General features: G+C 33.3%; 1 protein-coding gene and 1 long non-coding RNA gene across 2 annotated transcripts; both read left to right on the plus strand.

Moving 5' to 3' along the window:
* Window positions 1-4,515: 4,515 nt before the first annotated feature.
* Window positions 4,516-7,831, plus strand: LOC130992626 (phosphoribosylformylglycinamidine cyclo-ligase, chloroplastic/mitochondrial-like). The gene is made up of 10 exons (XM_057917340.1): window positions 4,516-4,710; window positions 4,955-5,014; window positions 5,458-5,795; window positions 5,947-6,041; window positions 6,114-6,215; window positions 6,303-6,362; window positions 6,724-6,896; window positions 7,005-7,107; window positions 7,171-7,329; window positions 7,409-7,831. Exons 3-10 carry the CDS (start codon window positions 5,468-5,470, stop codon window positions 7,577-7,579), a joined length of 1,191 nt encoding a protein of 396 aa, XP_057773323.1. The 5' UTR covers window positions 4,516-4,710; window positions 4,955-5,014; window positions 5,458-5,467; the 3' UTR covers window positions 7,580-7,831.
* A 799-nt stretch (window positions 7,832-8,630) lies between these two features.
* On the plus strand, window positions 8,631-9,335 carry LOC130992714 (uncharacterized). The gene is made up of 2 exons (XR_009091360.1): window positions 8,631-9,043; window positions 9,128-9,335. It is a non-coding gene; the product is annotated as an uncharacterized LOC130992714 (long non-coding RNA).
* The last annotated feature ends 8,184 nt before the right edge of the window (window positions 9,336-17,519 follow it).

The raw sequence follows: 17,519 nt of genomic DNA on the forward strand, positions 1-17,519 counted from the left end.
AATACTAGTCTGCTTGCAATCAACTTATATACTCGCAAATGTTAAATTTAGGCCGAATTTTAAGCTAAAGTTAAGCAAAATGTCAATATTTTTGCTTTTTTAGTAAGTCTCTTTTAATTTGAATACTAAACGTGTATCTCTGCTTTAAGTTTTTAGAAGGTTTAGTATCAAGTTACTTGTTACATATCTAGATCTTGAACTTTACTCTTGGAAGGGAGAAATAGGTGTCAAAGAAGTAACGAGGGGTGAGGGATTATGGGTGCGCAAGCAATGACTATTGTTGGACATTACTTGAACTACAAAGTAAGAAACCAAATCTTTATTATGATGTACTCGTAACTAGGACACATATATACATATGGATCGAGTTAAATAAAAACTTACTTTAGTGTGAGAATTAAGTGCTAATCTTATATTTTTCGATACTAGCTTCATCCTTGATTGTAGTGTTGTCAACTGTAGATTGGTTTTGAGGTGCCTTTTTTCAGTGGCGGATCCAGGATTTTTAAATTGGGGGTGTAAAAAAAATGGGTTAACAGCCAAAAAATACACGAACTTTCACTGGATTTGCATATTGCACATGACCTTAGAAAATAGCCCCAGAATACACCACCTTTTAATTTAATCGCAAATTGCACACGGCGAAAATTCCGGCAGCTCTTAAGTTTGACTGGCGATGACATGGCATTGCTCGTGGCTTTTTTACACGCTGGCAAGCCACGTGAGCAAAACGATGTCGTTTTGCCCATAAATTAAATTAAAAGGTGATTTTAATTAAGCAAAGTCTGATTAATTAATTAAACAAAGTAATCAATTCATCTTCTCCACCTCTCCAGGCAGCGGCCATCTCTACTGGCAGGCGGCAGCGCCACCTCTCCAGGAACCCCTCCGGCAGCAGCGCTTCCAGATTCGGCTTCTCCGCACCCTTCCCCAGCGATTCGCAGCCTTCATCCTCTCTCTGCCCTCCATCTTCATCCCTTGCCCACCACGCCTTCTGTTTCACCGGATCGTGGATCTCCGCTGCCCACAATCCACCATCGATTTCTACATGTTTATGCTCATTCTTCTCTTGTTTCTCACAGACACACACACACACACACACGTTTCTGCTCCACTACTACCGCCGCTGCCTAAAGCCCTAGATCCCCAAAGTTGTCGCCGCCTCGCCCTCCTGCAAACCCCTCTTCCTTCATCGTCCTTGCAGAGGCGCGTCGTCCAACACTCGTCGCCCCACCGTCTCCCTCTTCCCCCACGATTTCCGCCGTCCCGCCGCCCTCTCCTACCCTAATTTCTCAGATCCGAACTGGAGCCCTTCGAAACCCTAATTTTCGCAGCGGTCGCAGGCTAAAGCTCGGGCACCTGCTCTCCACCACCACCACCACCACCACCGTTTCCCCTCATTTCCAGGAGGAAGGCAGCGATCGAGATTTGTAGAATGAGCGACGAAGGCAGTCCAGACGGGAAGAAGGTTTAGACGATAAATCAGGGGATTTTTCTATTTTTTTATTTTTTTTAATTTAAAAGAGCTTGACAAAACGACGTCGTTTTACTACATCGGAAAATCGTCCACGTCAACAAAATCCGGCAGCCACGTCACCACCGATCAAGGTGTTAGTCAACGCGGGTGCAATTTGCGATTAAATTAAAAGGTGGTGTATTCTGGGGCTATTTTTGAATGTCATGTGCAATATGCAAATCCGGTGAAAGTTCGTGTATTTTTCGGCTATTAGCCCCCAAAAAAATTCATAAACATAAAAGGAAAATATTTAATGTTAAAAATAATACATTCTAAAACATTGTCAAAAAATTAAAAAAAAATACATAACTATCTAATTTATTTTTCGACGAGTCTTCATTTCTTCAAAGTGTTTGATAACTTCGTCATCAGAAACTTGTAGAAGCATATCTTTCTCAAAAATAATCAAGCAATCATTTAAAACTTGATCCCCCATGCTATTTTGCAGCTTATATATTCTTGATGTAAGTCATTCTTAAGAGCACACTATCTACACTTACAATAGCAACATGAAGAATCAATACATTTAATGAGTAAAAATCTATATATTATACTAAAGGAAGATTGTCTTCTAAAATTTCCCTCCAAAAAACAAGCAACTAATGCAAAAACATGCAAAACAAATATATTTTTTATTATTCATATATGCCTGCCTAAAGAGTGAATGTATGCTTCACATTTCAGACATCCTTTAACAATTTCTATGCATTCATTTTAAAAATATGTATGAGTCCTTAAAATTACACACCAAATCCCACTAAAAACAGCATGTAATTTCAAATATGTAATAAAAAAATATAGCACGTCTCTCAAATATAACACAAAAAAAAAAAAAAAAATTGCTATAATATTAATTGGGTAAATAGCTTTGAAATAGTTTCAAAAGTTTTGGACTTAAAAGATAAGATTGTATTTAGAATTAGATATATAAATGTTATAATGATAATGTTCAAATTAAATTTAACGCATTGCTATATAAACTTGATTATTTCAAATGTGAACTATCTTGAAAATTCAATAACTTCATTGAAATGAAGCATTGTATAAATGAAGAATTAATGAAAATTATATTTTTATTAATGATAAAATTTAAAATTTAATAGATATATAAAATTAATGATACAATCCAAAATTTCCATAATAATATACATCTTGAAAAAATAAAACATTAAATCACATTTGTATATATAAAGAATATATGTACATCATTATATTTCAAATAACGCTACAAATAAAGCATTTGAAAATTCTCAATAGCGGTTCTATTTTAAAATATGTATATAATGAAATTTATTTTCTACTATCATATTTATAATAATTTATCAATATAAGATTTGTAATTACTTTTTATAAAATTTAAATCATAAAAATAATAAATTATAATGTGTATAAATATAAATAATGAACATTAAATAATAATAAATTTAAGTTTTTTATTTTCTTTTTTAAAAAAATAACATGCAATATGCAGTCCCGTGTATAGTGTGGGAGCACAACTAGTATTAGAAGATAAGTCACATATCTCTTTATTTCAATAAGCTTTAAAAAAAAATAACACGCTTTGGAACTGTTTCCCCCATTGTTTTTTTTTCCTGTAAAAAGTAAAACTCTGCATTCCAAAGTGATGTGTACTTGCAACTTTTTTGTTTAATTAAGAATTGAGGTAATGCCGTAATGGATTAATTGAATATTGGGCTCGATCAAAAGAAAGAGATGATGGGCCTTTTTTTAGTTGGGTCAATAGAATTTAGGATTTTAGAAACTGGATTTCTCGTTTACTTTGGGTTAAAACTTTTTTTTGAGGGTGCAAATCTTAAATTAAACCGGATTCGCAAATTCCATAGGCGAAATTCATTTATCTCGTGCACGAAAGGCCTACACAAGGTTATTTTGATAATTTTATTTTCAGTTATGACTTATATATTGGACTAATAATATTTGAATCGTTATATTGTTGCTCAATTAACTTATACTATAATTGAAAATGTAACTTTTGGGTAAAATAAAATGTAAATTACATAGAATTAATTTAAGAAAATTTAAATTGTATATAGTTTATAAGCATTATATATCATAAAATTTTAATAATTAGATGTATCCTTGCCGAATCGCACCCTATAATTTTTAAAAATCCGTATCCCATACTCGAATCGTATCGCCCCCGCATCCGCACCCCCGTACCTATGCAACATAGTTGGAGGGTTTATGTTAACATTTAGTTTCGGCACAAGAATTAAGGAGTTATAGATTAGTATTTTAAGTGTGTAAAGTAGGAGAGTGAATGTGATAAAGTATGAGAGAGAATGTAATAAAGTGATAAAGTAGGAGAGAGAAATGTAATTAAGAACCCTTATTGTTTAGCTAATTGTTACTAAATTTAGAAACGTGTCAAGATTCATGGGATGACCCCAAAAAAATACGTGTCAGGATTCGTAGGACGAATGGAGTAGATTATAAACAATCCAGTTCTGTAATGCCCAAGTTTTAACGGGCTTAATCTATTGGGCCTCATTACTGCGGCCGAATTCGGGCTTCAAAAGCCCGTCAAAATTACCCCATTTGTATAAGTTTGAAAATGCCAAAAAAAAGATTAGAGAAAAGAAGTGTGGTATTTTAACACGTTCATAAAAAATATTTTCTTTTTATTTTTAAATATTACTCCATAATATAATTAATTAATGTGAGATTCAAACTCCTCTCTCCCACAATATATTTTGAAATACTACTTCATAATACAATATGTTTGATGCAGGACTCAAACTTCATTCACAACACAATTTAATAATATGGAATCCAAACTTCATTCAACCACCATATATTTTTAAACATTATCATAATTACATTTTTAATGTGAGATTCAAATTTCACTTACAACATACTTACCTAACGATTTTTTAAACTCATACTCAAAAAGTTGGGGAACATTGATGGAGTGGAGAAACAAGTATCTCAAAAAAAGAAAAAAAAAAGAAAAGAGTACTATAAAAATAAGAAAAAGAAAAGGAGCGAGAAAACTAAAATTTAAGAGCACTCGCAATCTCGCAAATCCTTACTTTAAAGTGGCATCCTCCTCTCTGCCGCGCCGACCGCCGCTTCTCTCCTCCACCGTCAACCTCAAAATCGTAACTTTTCAACTGGGTAACTGTTGGAAGCTATCAGTTGATCCGTAGAAGAAGCTCTTCAAATTTTCCGAGGTTAGTGTTTCTTTCATTATGAACTAATTACTTTATTGCTTGTTTCTCTTTACTACTAATTGAATGTCACTTTATCTGATTAATATCTGTGTATTCTGGAATTACTTATCAAAAAGGGTCGCTTTTATCTCGAGGGTTTTATTTAATTTATTCAAAAAGCTGTATTTTCTTTGTTACTTAAATGATTTAAACCCGTCATTCTTCTTAAACCCTAATTCCCCTTCTCCCTCGTCTGCATCTTCAGTTCCAGAGTTTGCATCCTCAATTCAAGAGTTTGGGAACACAACAGAAGATTCAAGAAAAGGTATTTATGGAAGATGATTTCACCTTACATTTTTTTTTTCATTGTGAAGATATTGAATGAATTCTGTTTTTGTGATAACTGAAATCCATGTTTATACGTAAAATTGCTGAAATCACGTCTGAAATTTTGAAACTGTTGCCGAAATCATGTTTATTTGAACATGTCTGCATCTCCCGATTCCTACATTCTCGCATAGCCTCAGCGCCGCCTCGCACCTCAGCGCATCCGCGCGTCGAGGTGGCCACCTTTCGCTGACGAGGCGCATATACACAAAAATCTTGCAGAGGCGCACATATTGGTGCACTTCAGCGTCGCCTTGCCTTGAGGCGCGCTTCAAGGCGTCCGCCTCCAGTGATTGTCACAACATTGCTTAAATCCTTTATGCAATTTATCGAATTTCATGGTGTTCAGAGATGATTGTTATCTTCTTTTTGTTTGTCAAGAAAAAAAACCATGAATACTTCCTGCAAAGCAAATACAGAACTCTCCCGCTGTATCTCGAGTTCGATTAATCATAACTTGTTCAAGATTGGTAAAGACCATTCAACAAGAAGACTCTTGCCTTTCTTGTCCAAGAACTGCAAGAATGAAATTAAGATGAGAAGAGGAACTAGGAAAGGCAGAGGTGTGGTTTCTATGTCGAGAACTGAGGCTGCAGAAAAGAGCGATGGACTTACTTACAAGGATGCCGGAGTTGACATTGATGCTGGCTCCGAGCTTGTTAAAAGAATAGCTAAGATGGCTCCCGGAATCGGAGGCTTTGGAGGGCTCTTTCCATTGGGTATTGTTCTCTGCTTTTGTGATCTTTATGTTCAATAGTCGATGCTGACATTTTTTTCACTCGAACTGCATGAATTGCCTCGTTTAAAGTTTTGATTATATTTGGATTTGAAGCATGAGTTGTCTGTATTTATCTTTGGCTCATGTATTAGGGGATTCCTATTTGGTTGCTGGTACTGATGGAGTGGGAACAAAGCTTAAGCTGGCTTTCGAGACTGGAATCCATGATACTATCGGCATTGATTTGGTAAAAAAAATTCAGTCTTTGGATGTTATTTGTTAGTTATGCCGGTGGTAATGTGCAATTCTCTTTATTCAGGTTGCGATGAGTGTTAATGACATTATCACATCTGGAGCTAAGCCTTTGTTTTTCCTTGATTACTTCGCCACAAGCCGTCTGGATGTTGACCTTGCAGAGAAGGTATTGGTTGTTATCAGTCGACCTCTTGCATTATCCATTATCCGATGAAAATTCAGTAATTTTATTATATACTATATACTAATTCAGGTCATTAAAGGCATTGTAGACGGTTGCCAACAATCTGATTGCGCTCTTCTTGGGGGAGAGGTACTTTTGGCCTACTATTTCTATCTGTTTTGGCGACCATCTAGCTCCCAATATAATTAACTATTCGTTCTTCAAAGGTTTTCGAACTTGTACATTTTTTTGTTGTTTTCCAAAAATTAGCTGGTGTCTATGCTGAATTGCTAAGTATGTTTTTTTTTTTTTTCCTGTCCACTCATAGTGTTTCTTAAGTGGTTTCTTTACGATAAGCAAATTATTATTTTTCATTTGTGCTCCATTCAGCTATAAAGTCGTGACCTTATTTATACAAACTCCCTTATTGCGTAAAATGTGCTTTTGAATAAGAAAACCGATGTCTATTCACTGTATTTGATTTGACTCGACTGTCCTTGATATCTTTCAGACTGCAGAGATGCCTGATTTTTATGCTGATGGTGAGTATGATCTGAGCGGCTTTGCTGTTGGCATCGTGAAGAAGGACTCTGTTATCGATGGAAAAAACATCGAGGTTGGGGATGTCCTCATCGGTCTTCCCTCCAGTGGAGTGCACTCAAACGGTTTCTCTCTTGTCAGAAGGTTCACATCCGTTTCTCTGAGATTGCTCGTTTTTCAGTTGGAGTTGTCTTTTCTGTACACCTCCGGAAACAGATGAGTTAATAGCCTAATCCGATTGCACTAATCCAGGGTTTTAGAAAGAAGTGGCCTTTCTTTGAAAGACAATCTTCCCGGCTCGTCTCTTAGTCTGGGCGAAGCTCTGATGGCCCCAACCGTTATATATGTGAAGCAGGTAATGCCTCAAGCTTAGCATACAACGTAATACCATTTGCGAGCTCACTCGTTCTTGACACAGGTTCTTGACATCATTAGCAGAGGTGGCGTCAAAGGGATCGCCCACATCACCGGTGGTGGTTTCACTGACAACATACCCCGTGTTTTCCCAAAGGGCCTTGGGGCTCTAGTATACAAGAACTCGTGGGCTGTTCCCCCTGTCTTCAAATGGATTCAAGAGGTCAACATCATCAAATTTGTCTAGGCCTCCTCTCTCATTTTCTGTTTACTCACACCATTGAACTTTGATGAATCTCAAGGCTGGAAGGATAGAAGGCGCCGAGATGAACCGGACTTTTAACATGGGGATCGGGATGGTGCTCGTGATGAAGGAGGAGGCCGCTCTCAGATTACTCGGAGATGATCATGGCAAGAACTCGGTGTACCGGATTGGTGAGGTTGTAAGCGGGGATGGCGTGAGCTACCGATAATCGTTGTTTCGAATTGCCAGCCTTGAGAAGTTCTGAGGTAGCTGAGATTGCAGAATTTTTTCTGTTCCGGTTGAAGTTATGAAATCCATCGTGATTAGCGATTTTTGCAGGATTTTGAGGTGAAATGAATATAAAATTGAAATGTCGTGTTTATTACTCCATGCTATTGAAGTCTTGTTTATGATTATTTCTGAACTAGATTAAGTTGCGTTTACTTTGATGAAAAATGAAAGGAAAAAATATATTTTAACACATTTTCTCTATCATTTTCACATAGAAAATTTTCTCCAGGTAGGGTAGAATATTTTCTTGCTTTGTCTTTTTTCACTAATTTTCTCTCCATTGTTAATTTATCTTAAGGTAGGGGTGTGAAAATATTTTTCAACATTTTCTTATCTTTTCATTTCTAACAAGTTCTCCATTTTCAATTAAAAAAAAATATTTTCTCATCTTTTCTTATCCATTTTCAATAAAAAAAACATTACAATCAAATTAAACGCACTTTAAGGGGCGGTTCCTTTACAATTGCTTAAAAAATGAGAGACAATTCCTTATTTTTATTTTTTTTAATTGAATAAATTGAAATTTTAAAGTTTGCGTCACTATTATCATAGTTACAAGGCAAAAGTATAGTTTAATGTCCAAACTACTTATCTCTAATAAAAAGTGTCTTAAATTACACATATTTGCAATAAAATATCCAAATTATTGACACTTAAAAAAAAGTCTAGAATCATAAATAATTACAATTAAATGCTCAAATTATTACAAAAATGAGCAAAAATGCAATATTATCTCGAAATCCAATTGCTGATCACAGAAAGAAAGATTATATGTCTTATTATGATTTTTTTTTTCACAAAATAATTCTATCAAACAATGTAATTTTCCGCAATTAAAAACTGAACTTTGCAATATTTTTGTTAGTTTGGTGATAGTCTAGGTATTTAATTATAATTTTATATAGTTTGCTATATTTCTATAAAATCAATAATTTAAGTATTTAATTGTAATTATATATTTCTTGAATTATTTTAATGTCTTAAACCGTACATAATTTTCTCTAATTATAACCAGACAAAAGCAATAAACATCACCCTTACAAACAAACGCATTTGTTTTAGGTAATCCCCGCGACGAACAAATCCACAACTTCTTTCCCATTTTCGACTGCTTTCGTCTCAAGTCCAAATCCCGACAACAACATCCCCTCCACTCGACGGATCAATGGATCATTGTCTACGACGAGCGCCCTTTTTTTTCGCCCTCCCTCCATTTTTCCTCCTGCGAAACAAAGCACCATGCATGCATGTTGAGTATACATGTAGGCATGTATATATATATATATATATCGAGAGAGAGAGAGAGAGAGAGAGAGAACCTTTGGAAGAAGAGATTTTGATGAAGCAACTTTTTGGAGAAGATATGAAAGTGTTGGCTGCAACCAGATTTTCCGCGCTTATGGTCAAGTACTTTTATTGCCTTTGTTGGCTTTTTGCATGATGGATTTAGGTTAAATTTTTTCTGATGTTTCTCCAAGATTTTCAGGTCTAAAATTTGGAGATTTTGATGCAATGAATTGAATGGGGATTGGCATTCATCATTTTCCGTCTGGGAGAAATCTGTGTGGTAGATTTGCAGTGTTTAGTTATAATTCATGTTGTGTGATCTATTTTTCATATCGGGATTTAGCACCTTTTCAAACAGAATCTTGTTACTGTGGCATGTGGAAATCACAGGTGAAATTCAAATTACATCATTTTTGTTTCTTTTTTCCTTTGAAAGATAAATTCATTTTTGCATAATTCAAGACTAGTGCATAATCCGTCGAAATTCGAACCGAAAATTATTTTAAATTATATGATATTATTTTTGTATAAATAGTTATTTATATAAATTATTTTTAAATTTATTTAATTTGAGTTAATAGAGTTGAAATTATATTAATCTGAATCATATTGCTCAATTAAATGTTAACCTTTTGTTAGAATAATAAATATTTTTTTTATATAAATTTTTATTTAATAATCATTTGAAAAAAGTTGATATTGAAGATTTTATTTCATCTGGGCATCATCTCGTCTGACCCGGTAGGATCATATCATCATCTAAAGTTCGAAAGATGACATCTAATGTTTGACCACCAAACTTTTGAGCATCATCTCGTCTAAACCTTAAAATACAAAAAATAAACTTTTGTGCGTCCATTTTTTTAACATCATTATCTAAAGCTTTTAAAATCAAAGTTGACTTGTGAGATTGTATGATTTGGAGCTTCTAACATCATAACTAACTCGTAAACATCATTTTGTATGGAACTTGAAAAATATTGACAAACTTTTATATGCATTATTAGCTTTAAATGTTATAGTAATTGAGTTCCAAGAATCATCTCGGTTTGAGTTTGAAATAACAAATTTAACTTGTGAGTATCATCTCATCTCATTTGCACTTTGAATGACCACAACTAAGTTACAAGAATTATCTCGTGCGTAGCTTTAAAGATCATTATCATCTTGAGCTTGTAAGATCATAACTAACTTCTAAACATCATCTTGTCTGCAGCTTGAAAAATCTTGACAATTTTTTGTGCATTATTTCATGTGGAGCGTGAACATTATCTCATTTGAAGTTTGAAATATCATAACTAAGTTCTGAAAATCATCTCGTGTGTAGCTTAAGAAAGTTGATGCGAGATTCAAATTGTATTAATTTATTTAGTAACTTAATTGATAAATTTTCAAAAAAAATCTATGTTGAATCCAAATTTTATTTTTAAAAATTTATACAAAATATATTATTTTATAACCAAATTAAATTGAGGAAATAATTTACTTAATTACACCAATTTATTTTTTAAAATTAAATTAATTAGATTGTGTATCTAATTAAATAAATTTGATCAAATTGAATTGACAAAGCAATTCAAATTGTATTAGTCTCAATCATTCCGCCAATTAAATGTAGATTTTTAATTTGGAGAGCAAGAGATTTTTCTTGTATAAGTTTTACTCCCTGCGTCCGCTAAGATTATGTAAAATTGTTTGGGCGCAAGATTTAATAAAATTGGTGATGATTTTGATGTAGTGGAAAAAAGGTCTCACCACTTTATGATATGTGTAGTTGAGATTGAATTTGGGGCGGATTTTTTGTAAATAAAAAGTGTTAGTAAGGATAAAATATTAAAGAGGAAGTGGAACCATTGCCTTAAAAAGAATGTGACATAATCTTGGCGAATGCCCGATATAGTAATTTTTACATAATCTTGGCGGACAGAGTGAGTGTTTTATTTCTAATGCGTAACTCGTCGAAATTCGACGGGAAATTATTTTAAATTATTATTTAAATTATATTCCCTTCGTCCGCGATATTGTTTCCACATTTGCCATTTCGGTCCGTCCGCGATATCGTTTCAACTTTCATTTATAGAAGTAGGGTCCACAAACTTTCACTCACAATAATAGTGGGACCCAAACTCCACTCACTACATATCCACTACTATCCACCACTTTTTTTAAAATCCGCATCGTCCACAATGTGGAGGGGTATGATACTCTCTCCATCCTCCAAAATTATGCATACCTTTCATTTTTGGTACGGCCCCCAAAATTATGCATATAGACACCACCCCACATATAATTCTTACAATTTTACCTTTTTAACTTATACTATCTATTTAACAATATCCTCACTGTAGGACCTTTTTCCACTATCATTACTATAAACTTCCATGCATAATTTTGGGGGACGGGGGAGTATTATTTTTGTATAAATAATTATTTATATATAAATTATTTTTAAATTTATTTAATTTAAGGTAAAATAATTGAATTATATTAATCTGAATCATATTCCTCAATTAAATGTTAACCTTTTGTTAGATAATAAATATTCTTTTTATATAAATTTTTACTTAATAATATTTTGAAAAAAGGTAAATATTAAATATTTTATTTCATTTGAGCATCATCTCGTTTGAACCACCCTGTAGGATCACATCATCATCTAAAGCCCAGAAGACGACATCTAATGTTTGAACACCAGACTTTTGAGCATCATCTCGTCTAGACCTTAAAATACAAAAAATAAACTTTTATGCGTCAATTTATTTTTAACATCACTATCTGGAGGTTTAAAAATCAAATTTGACTTGTGAGATTGTATTATTTGGAGCTTCTAATATCATAACTAACTTGTAAACATCATTTTGTATAGAACTTGAAAAAATCTTGATAAACTTTTATGCATTATTAGCTTCAAATATTATAATTGGGTTCCAAGAATCATCTCGTTTGGAGTTCGAAAGAACAATTTAATTTGTGAGTATCATCATTTAATTGGGTTCCGAGAATCATCTCATTTGGAGCAATTCAAATTGTATTAGTTTCAATCATTCCACCAATTAAATATAGATTTATAATTTGGAGAGCAAGAGCTTCTTCTTGTATAAGTTTTATTTTAGTGAAATCTTATATAAAAAAATTAATGTGAAATGAGGTAATTTATATGAATTCTTCACTCGTTTGAGATTATTATAAATTTAAGGGTTAATAGCCAAAAAATACACGAACTTTCACGAAATTTTCATATTGCACATGACCTTTAAAAATAGCCCCAGAATACACCACCTTTTAATTTAGTTGCAAATTGCACCCGCGTTGACTACCACCTTGATCGGTTACCACCTTGATCGGTGGTGACGTGGCTGCCGGATTTTATTGACATGGACGATTTTCCGATGTAGGAATACGACGTCCCAAAACGACGTCGTTTTGTCAAATATTTTAAATAAAAAAAAGAAGAAGAAAAAAGAAAAAACTTCACGTTGTTCTGCCAAGTCTCCTCCGCCGCTTACCTGCTGCTTCACCCCGCCGCCGCCGCCTCCGCCGGGTGGTCCTACTCGAACTTGGGGCTGAAGATTATTGTTGATTGTTGAGTGATTTGGGGCTGAAAAAGAAAAAAATTGTTGTTGAAGGTGATTGTTGATTGTTGAGTGATTTGGGGCAAGAAGCCGTTGTTGTAGCCGGAGTGTGGAGAGAAGGGGGGGCTTTGGGCTGGGCTAGGCGCCGACGGCCTTCCGGCTATGCGGTCGCCGGGAATCGACGGGCAGGAGGCCGCGATTTGGGGATCTAGGGTATTGGCAGCGGAGGTGGTGGTGGTGCCCTCGTTTTGTCATTCCCAACCACCGCAGCCACTGGTGCCCTCTTCCTATCTCTCTAGAGGAGCAGCTGTGTAGTCGTGGGTGGAGGAGGAGACGGCGACGCCTAGAGAGAGGATAGAGAAGTAGAGGACGGGGATGTGGAGGGAGGGCGGGGAAAGGATGAACGTGGCGTCATTGTTGGAGATGGGGGTTTGAGTGGAGGCGGCTCCAGATCTGGAAGGGTGGAGGTGGCAGTTGAGTGGAGGTGGAAAGGGAGAGGCGGCGGTTGAACGGCGCTGCTCCCGTCGCGATTGATGTCGGAGAGGCGTTCCTCGCCGGAGAAGCAGGGGGTGGCTCCAGATCTGGAAGGGTGGAGGTGGCGGTTGAGTGGAGGTGGAAAGGGGAAGGCAGCGGTGAGGAGGGAGGCGGCAGGGAGGATTTTTTATTTTTTTTTAGTAAATTCTTCAAAATATCAAAACGACGTCGTTTTGCCCACGTGGCTTGCCAGCGTGTAAAAAAGCCACGAGTAATGCCATGTAATATTAAATATTGTCCACGTCATCGCCGGTCAAACTTAAGAGCTGCCGGAACTTTCACCGTGTGCAATTTACGACTAAATTAAAAGGCGGTGTATTTTGAGGCTATTTTTGAAGGTCATGTGCAATATGCAAATTTCGTGAAAGTTTGTGTATTTTTCGGCTGTTAACCCTAAATTTAATACATAATTAAAGATTTCTAATGTATTTTAACACCATATCCTCTATTGTTCTTTATCTAAATTCTTCATTTATGCATTACTAATTTCAGAATTTATCTATTATTATTATTATTATAATTATTATTATTATTATTATTATTATTATTATTATTATTATTGACGAAACTGAAACAAATAAAGTTTTTAGATATGAAAAATATATTTTTCTTCCCTATACAAATAAAATGTACGGATATATTTTATAAAAAATAAAAATAAAATTTTAATTATTTTGATAGACATAAAATAAGATTTTGTTTTAAAGTAATCAGGTTACAGAATTTGTGCCTTATTATTCAAACATGTAAATCAATAACCGAATCCGTTTGTAATTTACATACACGTGCATGTCTCAATTCGAACTCAATTTAAAATGAATTTTATTGAAAATTAAGAAGATAAATATATATATATATATATATATATATACTCGGGTTGGCTCTGACCCGATCCGATTCAAACATGTATATTATAAATTTTGATAAATAAAAATAAATGTTAGGTGTGGTGCGTGCAATGGCAACATGCGCATTATATTTCTTATCCCAAAGGGCTGGGGTTCCTAAACCCGCGTGCAATTTTTGCTTTTTTTTTTTCCTCTATTCCATTTTTTGCTTTTTTTTTTCGTCTATTCCTTTTTCTGCGTTCTTTTTTTGTCTTTGTCTTTTTGTTTTTGTTTTTTTTTTTGTTTTTTCCTCTATTCCTTTTTCTGCGTTCTTTTTTTGGCTTTGCTTTTTTTTTTTGGTTTTTTCCTCTATTCCTTTTTCTGCGTTCTTTTTTTGGCTTTTTCTGTTTCATTGCTTTTTTTTGTTACGATTTTTTTCTTTTTTGTTTTTGTTTTTTCCTCTATTCCTTTTTCTGCATTTTTTTTTGCTTTTTCAGTTTTCTTCCTTTTTTGTGTTTTCTTCATATAATGCTTCAATTTTTTCTTCTTCCTTTTTATTTTTCTGATTTTTTATAATATTTTTTTATTTTGTTTTGTTTGTATTTTATTTATTTACACACTATATTTCAAAGTAATTATTATTATTACAAATAGTACTCCCTCCGTCCGCCAAGATTATGTCACAATTACTATATCGGGCGTCCGCCAAGATTATGTCACTTTCCTTTTATGGCAATGGTCCCACCATCCTCTTTAATATTTTATCCTTACTAACACTCTTTATTTACAAAAAAACCACTCAAAATTCAATTTCAACCACTCATTTCATAAAGTGGTGGGACCCTTTCTCCACTACATCAAAATCATCACCAATTTTATTAAATCCCGTGCCCAAGCAAATTGCCATAATCTTGGCGGACGGAGGGAGTAATTATTAACATAAAAAAGTACTCCCTCCGTCCCATTAGAATTGACACTTTTGAATTGGGCACGGAGATTAAGAATAAAGGTTTAAGAGTGTAAAGTAGGTAGGATCCACTTATTTTATGTGTGTAGAGAATGTAGGGACCACATGCTATTTTTAGGAAAGTGTCAATTCTAGTGGGACAAACAAAAAATGCAAATGTGTCAATTCTAGTGGGACGGAGGGAGTAATATTTTTGAAACATTACTTTTCAACATTTCAATAATTACTTTTTCTTACAACAATGATTACTTAACCAAATATACAAAATTATAAGTTCTAACGAGTAAAAGTAACGTTGTTGTTATACATATTAATAATTACTTTTTCGTACAATAATAATTATTTTATTAAAAAATTAAAAGTACAAATTCTCATAAATAAAAATAACAATTATCGTGAACAATTAAATGTAATAATTTAGAAATATTACATTTCTTTGTAACAATAATTAATTTTTATTACCACAATAATTACTTGGCCAGATAGTTAAAAATAAAAGTACAAACGAGTGAAAATAATATTACTTTTCTTCACATCAATAATTACTTTTACTTACATTACATTTCTTTGTAACAATAATTACTTTTTATTACCACAATAATTACTTGGCCAAATAGTTAAAAATAAAAGTACAAAGGAATGAAAATAACATTACTTTTCTTCACATCAATAATTACTTTTACTACAAAAATTATTACTTGAGTAAATAACTAAACGTAAAAGTTCGTATAAATAAAAATAAATATTGTTGTAAAAAAATGTAATGTTTCAAAAATATTACTTTTCTTCATAATAATTACTCCTTTCGTCCGCTAAGATTATGTCACAATTACTATATCGGGCGTCCGACAAGATTATGTCACTTTCCTTTTAAGGCAATGATCCCACCATCCTCTTTAATATTTTATCCTTACTAACACTCTTTATTTACAAAAAAAAACTCACCCAAAATTCAATCTCAACCACACATCTTATAAAGTGGTGAGACCATTTCTCCACTACATCAAAATCATCACCAATTTTATCAAAATTAATTTAAAAGAATAACATGCATGATCTCTTTACAGATATATCATGTATAACCCCCATTATGTATCTAGTATTAAAAATACTGATAAATAACCCTAATATCTCAATCAATATAGCCCCCAACACAAAATATTAAGAAAATAGATGAGGTTGAGGAAGATTTGACAGATTTTTCGGTATTAACCTAGTTGGTGGCCAACCAACTTAGAGAAAGGGCACTGCTGGAGGAACTCTTAAGATTATTGAGAATGGAGAAAAAAATGTTGATTATATCAGGAATAATGAAAATACTCCGTCCCGATTTTTAGTATCCATTTGAGAGTGACACAGATTTTAATAAAGTGGTTGGATGTGTTGTGAGTGGAATAACTTAGGGATGTCAATAAGGCCAGCCCACTCGGTTTTATGTTATTTTCAGTTTGAGCTAGTCGGTTTTTTTTATTTTTCGGGATAAAAAATTTCGACCATAATCCTAACCCACTCGGTTCGGGCCACAAGTTTATGATTTTTTTATATGTTTATTTTTTTTATAGATAATCATACTCTTGTAATAAAAATATGTCGTGTTTTTTAAATCAAGACATATCGTCTTGGTTTAGGTACAAAAATTAGTGTTATTTTAACGTAAATTGACATAATATCTAACTTTAACTTCATTTCCAATAAAAAATGTATATAGATTTAATATAAATGAAATGACTATCTTTCTTTGACTTTTATATCATACATGTTTGTTATTAACCAATAACCGTAGAAAAAAATCAAAACATATTCTACAAGCATCAAAATATTTATTATTATCGAATTATAAAGTAAAGTTTAAAGTTTAAAAATCAATTATTAAGAAAGTGTTCTGTTAATCGGGCCAACCCACTCGATTTTTGGGCCAACTTTATCGGGCTCGGGCTATTTTCGATTTGGGCCATTCGAATTAAATTTTTTTTGGGCTAAAATTTTTCGCCCTAACCCTCCTTATTTATCGGTCTATTCGGGTCGATCCGTCGGTTTCAGGCTTTCTTGACATGCCTAGGAATAAGGATCTCATCTTTTATGTGAGTGTTAAAATAATTAAAGTGGAGTAAATGTTCTACCTACTTTTATTAAAAATAGAAATGAATATCAAAATATGAGATAATAAAAAAAAGATGAATACTAAAAGTTGGAATGAAAAAAATAATTAATAATAGATGAAAAAGTGAAAAGTAAAGATTAATTAATGAATGAGATATAATTTTAAAATAAGTAAAAACCTTTTTTTGTGAATTATTGGAAGAAAAAATAAAGAAGCAGAAAGTTCTTTTCATGACAGATTATTTTACTATTATCATGTTAGAATTGATATTGATATTTGGTTTTAAATTGGTTCAAGTCAGAAGCAGGAAAAACAATTATTTTTAAAAATTTACTCTATGATTGAATACATACAAAAACAAAAAGATATACAGTACAACACAAAATCTAATTAGACACGTGACGCGTATTGGAGCGCTCCGCATAACACAAGGACAAATATGTCAATTAAAGAAGGGTTAATTACGTTAAAACACACGAACTTTGGACCGATTTTAAACTTTTCCATATACTTTGAAATTTACCTTCAATTCCCTGAATTTAAACACTTGTTCAATTTTTCCACACTTTTCAAAATTCCCAAATTACAAG

This window comes from Salvia miltiorrhiza, chromosome 7, assembly GCF_028751815.1.
Source record: "Salvia miltiorrhiza cultivar Shanhuang (shh) chromosome 7, IMPLAD_Smil_shh, whole genome shotgun sequence".
Lineage (NCBI taxonomy): Eukaryota > Viridiplantae > Streptophyta > Magnoliopsida > Lamiales > Lamiaceae > Salvia > Salvia miltiorrhiza.